At 43.1% G+C, this 2,471-nt stretch overlaps 1 protein-coding gene across 1 annotated transcript in view; it reads right to left on the bottom strand.

Annotated features, from left to right (window-relative positions):
* Positions 1-35: 35 nt before the first annotated feature.
* CSUI_010766 (kringle domain-containing protein) overlaps positions 36-2,471 on the bottom strand; it is a gene marked incomplete at its 3' end in the record, with an annotated part of 6,580 nt that continues 4,144 nt past the window's right edge. The window contains exons 4-6 of the mRNA XM_068070867.1: positions 2,194-2,412; positions 808-1,182; positions 36-430 (exon numbers count right to left, since the gene is read on the bottom strand). Coding sequence (XP_067917157.1) covers positions 36-430; positions 808-1,182; positions 2,194-2,412 — 989 coding nt within the window. The remainder of the gene's footprint in view (positions 431-807; positions 1,183-2,193; positions 2,413-2,471) is intronic.

Genomic DNA, 2,471 nt, shown 5'->3' with positions numbered 1-2,471 from the left:
AAAGATAGATAAAGGATAGATGGGTACGACCTACCAATAACGACAAGAGATTTGACAAGCCCGAAGGACTGTAATCCATTGACAGTACTTCTCCAGCAGAGAGCATAATGGCCAGTGAATGCAATAGAGAAGTCCATTGTATCGGCTTGCGTTCCACGTTCGTTTATATTCTTGAAACCTGTCTTGAGATACTCTCTTTCTCCAGCTGCGATTCCTCGAACGAAGACAGGGACGGACTCATCTGCTCCTCCTCGAAAAAGTTCTATTTGAACTGCAAAGAAGTTTGGAGCCACGCATTCCACAGCCCTAGCCGTGGCTCCTTGAATGACAACTAGCGAATCTGTCGACGTCATTCTCACCCCTTGGATTGTTAGAGACGTCGACTCTCCAGACATAACCGTCACATCACCCCCCGAAGGATAGACAGGACCTGAAAGAAGAAACAGAAGTAAAAGGGACGAACATAGGAAAGAAAAGGGATCAAACGATGATAGATGGATAAAGAGATAGATAGACAGAGTAGAAATAGATGAATAGACAAAAGATAGATAGATAGATAAAGATAGATAGATAGAAACGGCCACTGGATTCCTCCATGGAAGAGTCGAGATCTACAACACTGTTCTTTGTCGTGATCTTCGTCTCGCTTTACGTCCCTGTGATCTCTCTATCACTGTACCTATGACGCTTCCATACGTAGATACATGTAGCCGTCTCCCCCCCGTTGACATCTCACCCCCCTTTGTGGCTGATTGCACATATGTTGTTCTATCTATCCTTTTTTCTTCTCCATCTTTCAGAGCTTACCAACGATGCTGACAGATCCGAGGTGAAGTCCGAAATGGCTGTCCTTAGAGCATGCAGCCCCATTCCATAGGGACACTCCGAAATACCAATAATTGCATGCACAGATGAGATAGGTTCCTGAGGCGAGGTTGGATATCTGGAGATTTCTCCATATAAGCCGAGAGACAGCTCCCTCTTCAATCGAATATTGAGGCAAAGCATGGGTGGCTTGATCTTGAAAAGTCAAGTTCGTACTCTGCGTCATACCGCCTGCTCCGCATATGCCTTTCCCCGAAGAATCTTTATAGATACGTACAGACAACTCTGGCACCACATTCACTCCTGATACAATAAGATCCACTGTCTCTCCCGGCTGTACAGATCTCTCGACAATTCCTGAAAGATATAAAATCGAAGACAAGAGAAAAAAGAAAGATAGGTAGATAGATAGATAGAAAGAAAGAGAGAAGAGATCAGGAAAAACCATTCAGAAAAGAAATACATCTAGGTGTAGAAGACGGATGCAAGAAAGAGAAGTAAGGGAAAAAAGGAGACACAGATATGTACAGACATATATGTAGAGAGAGAAATACATACATGTGTGGGAGACGTAGAGAAGAAAGACCAGTAAGTAGAAGAACTAGATCTAGACATGTATGTATATTTAGGTGTATACGATGTATCGAAGAAAGAGAGAGACAAGAAAGTAGCAGGAGGCAGGGGAAGATAGCAAAAGAATCCGTCATACACCCACTCCTTCTCTATTCTACGATTTTAAAGAACTTCGTAAGCAGAAAGGAAGAGGGAAGATATAAGAATGTTACTTGCACGGTGTTCAGAAGTAAGGAACACTGGCGTATACGGACTATCAAGAAAGAGGCAAGACGCTTGGACAGGAGAAACAAAGAAGAGAAAAGAGAATGAAGCGACAGCACGAGAGAGAGAGAGATGTAGAAAAGAGATCTTATCAAGCAAGAAAGTCTTTGACCAGGCAGTACCACAGCAACAAGCGCGCAAAGCACTTCAGAAAGATACAGGTACTATCCTGCAGAAACATATACTAGTCCATGCATTACGTGCATCTATATGTATGCATATATGTGTATATAGATATGGATATAGATATCTACAGGTAAAGACAAATCTAATGTGAGGTGAAGTCTTCACGGGAAAAGTGGGCACTGTACAACGACAGCACCCACCTGCAGCAACTAGACGAAGGAAAGGTCTGAAGAGATCCTAGCTAGCATAGAATATCCAGTCTATACACATATATACCACATACATCCATACACACTCACACACATGTCTTCCCCCTAATACATCTACATACATACATGGGTTCTGAGAGGAGAGAAAGAGGGAGAGGAGAAGGAGAGAGAGAAGTTGAGTTTCTTCATAACTTACCAAGAGGATCACAGAAATCGTATCGCACATCAGGGTCTGTTGTATAGCACCATATCTCATCTTCATTATCTGGATTCCGACAGTAGTTATGGCTCTCTGTAATAAGCTCAATATGACGATGAGGGGTCTGTGTATTCCACGGCATGCATGTCCTTCCTGTCCTCGTTTTGCTTTGACAGCCCTCATACGGAGCCTTCGGTCTCACGCGCTCGTCGCACACTTGCAAGGAAAGAAAACAAGAAACAGAGAAACTACATACATAGATTACAGATAGATAG

This window comes from Cystoisospora suis (genome assembly GCF_002600585.1).
Source record: "Cystoisospora suis strain Wien I chromosome Unknown contig_8238, whole genome shotgun sequence".
Lineage (NCBI taxonomy): Eukaryota > Apicomplexa > Conoidasida > Eucoccidiorida > Sarcocystidae > Cystoisospora > Cystoisospora suis.
Note: the sequence above shows the minus strand (reverse complement) of the source record. Positions and strands in the feature narration are given on the sequence as shown.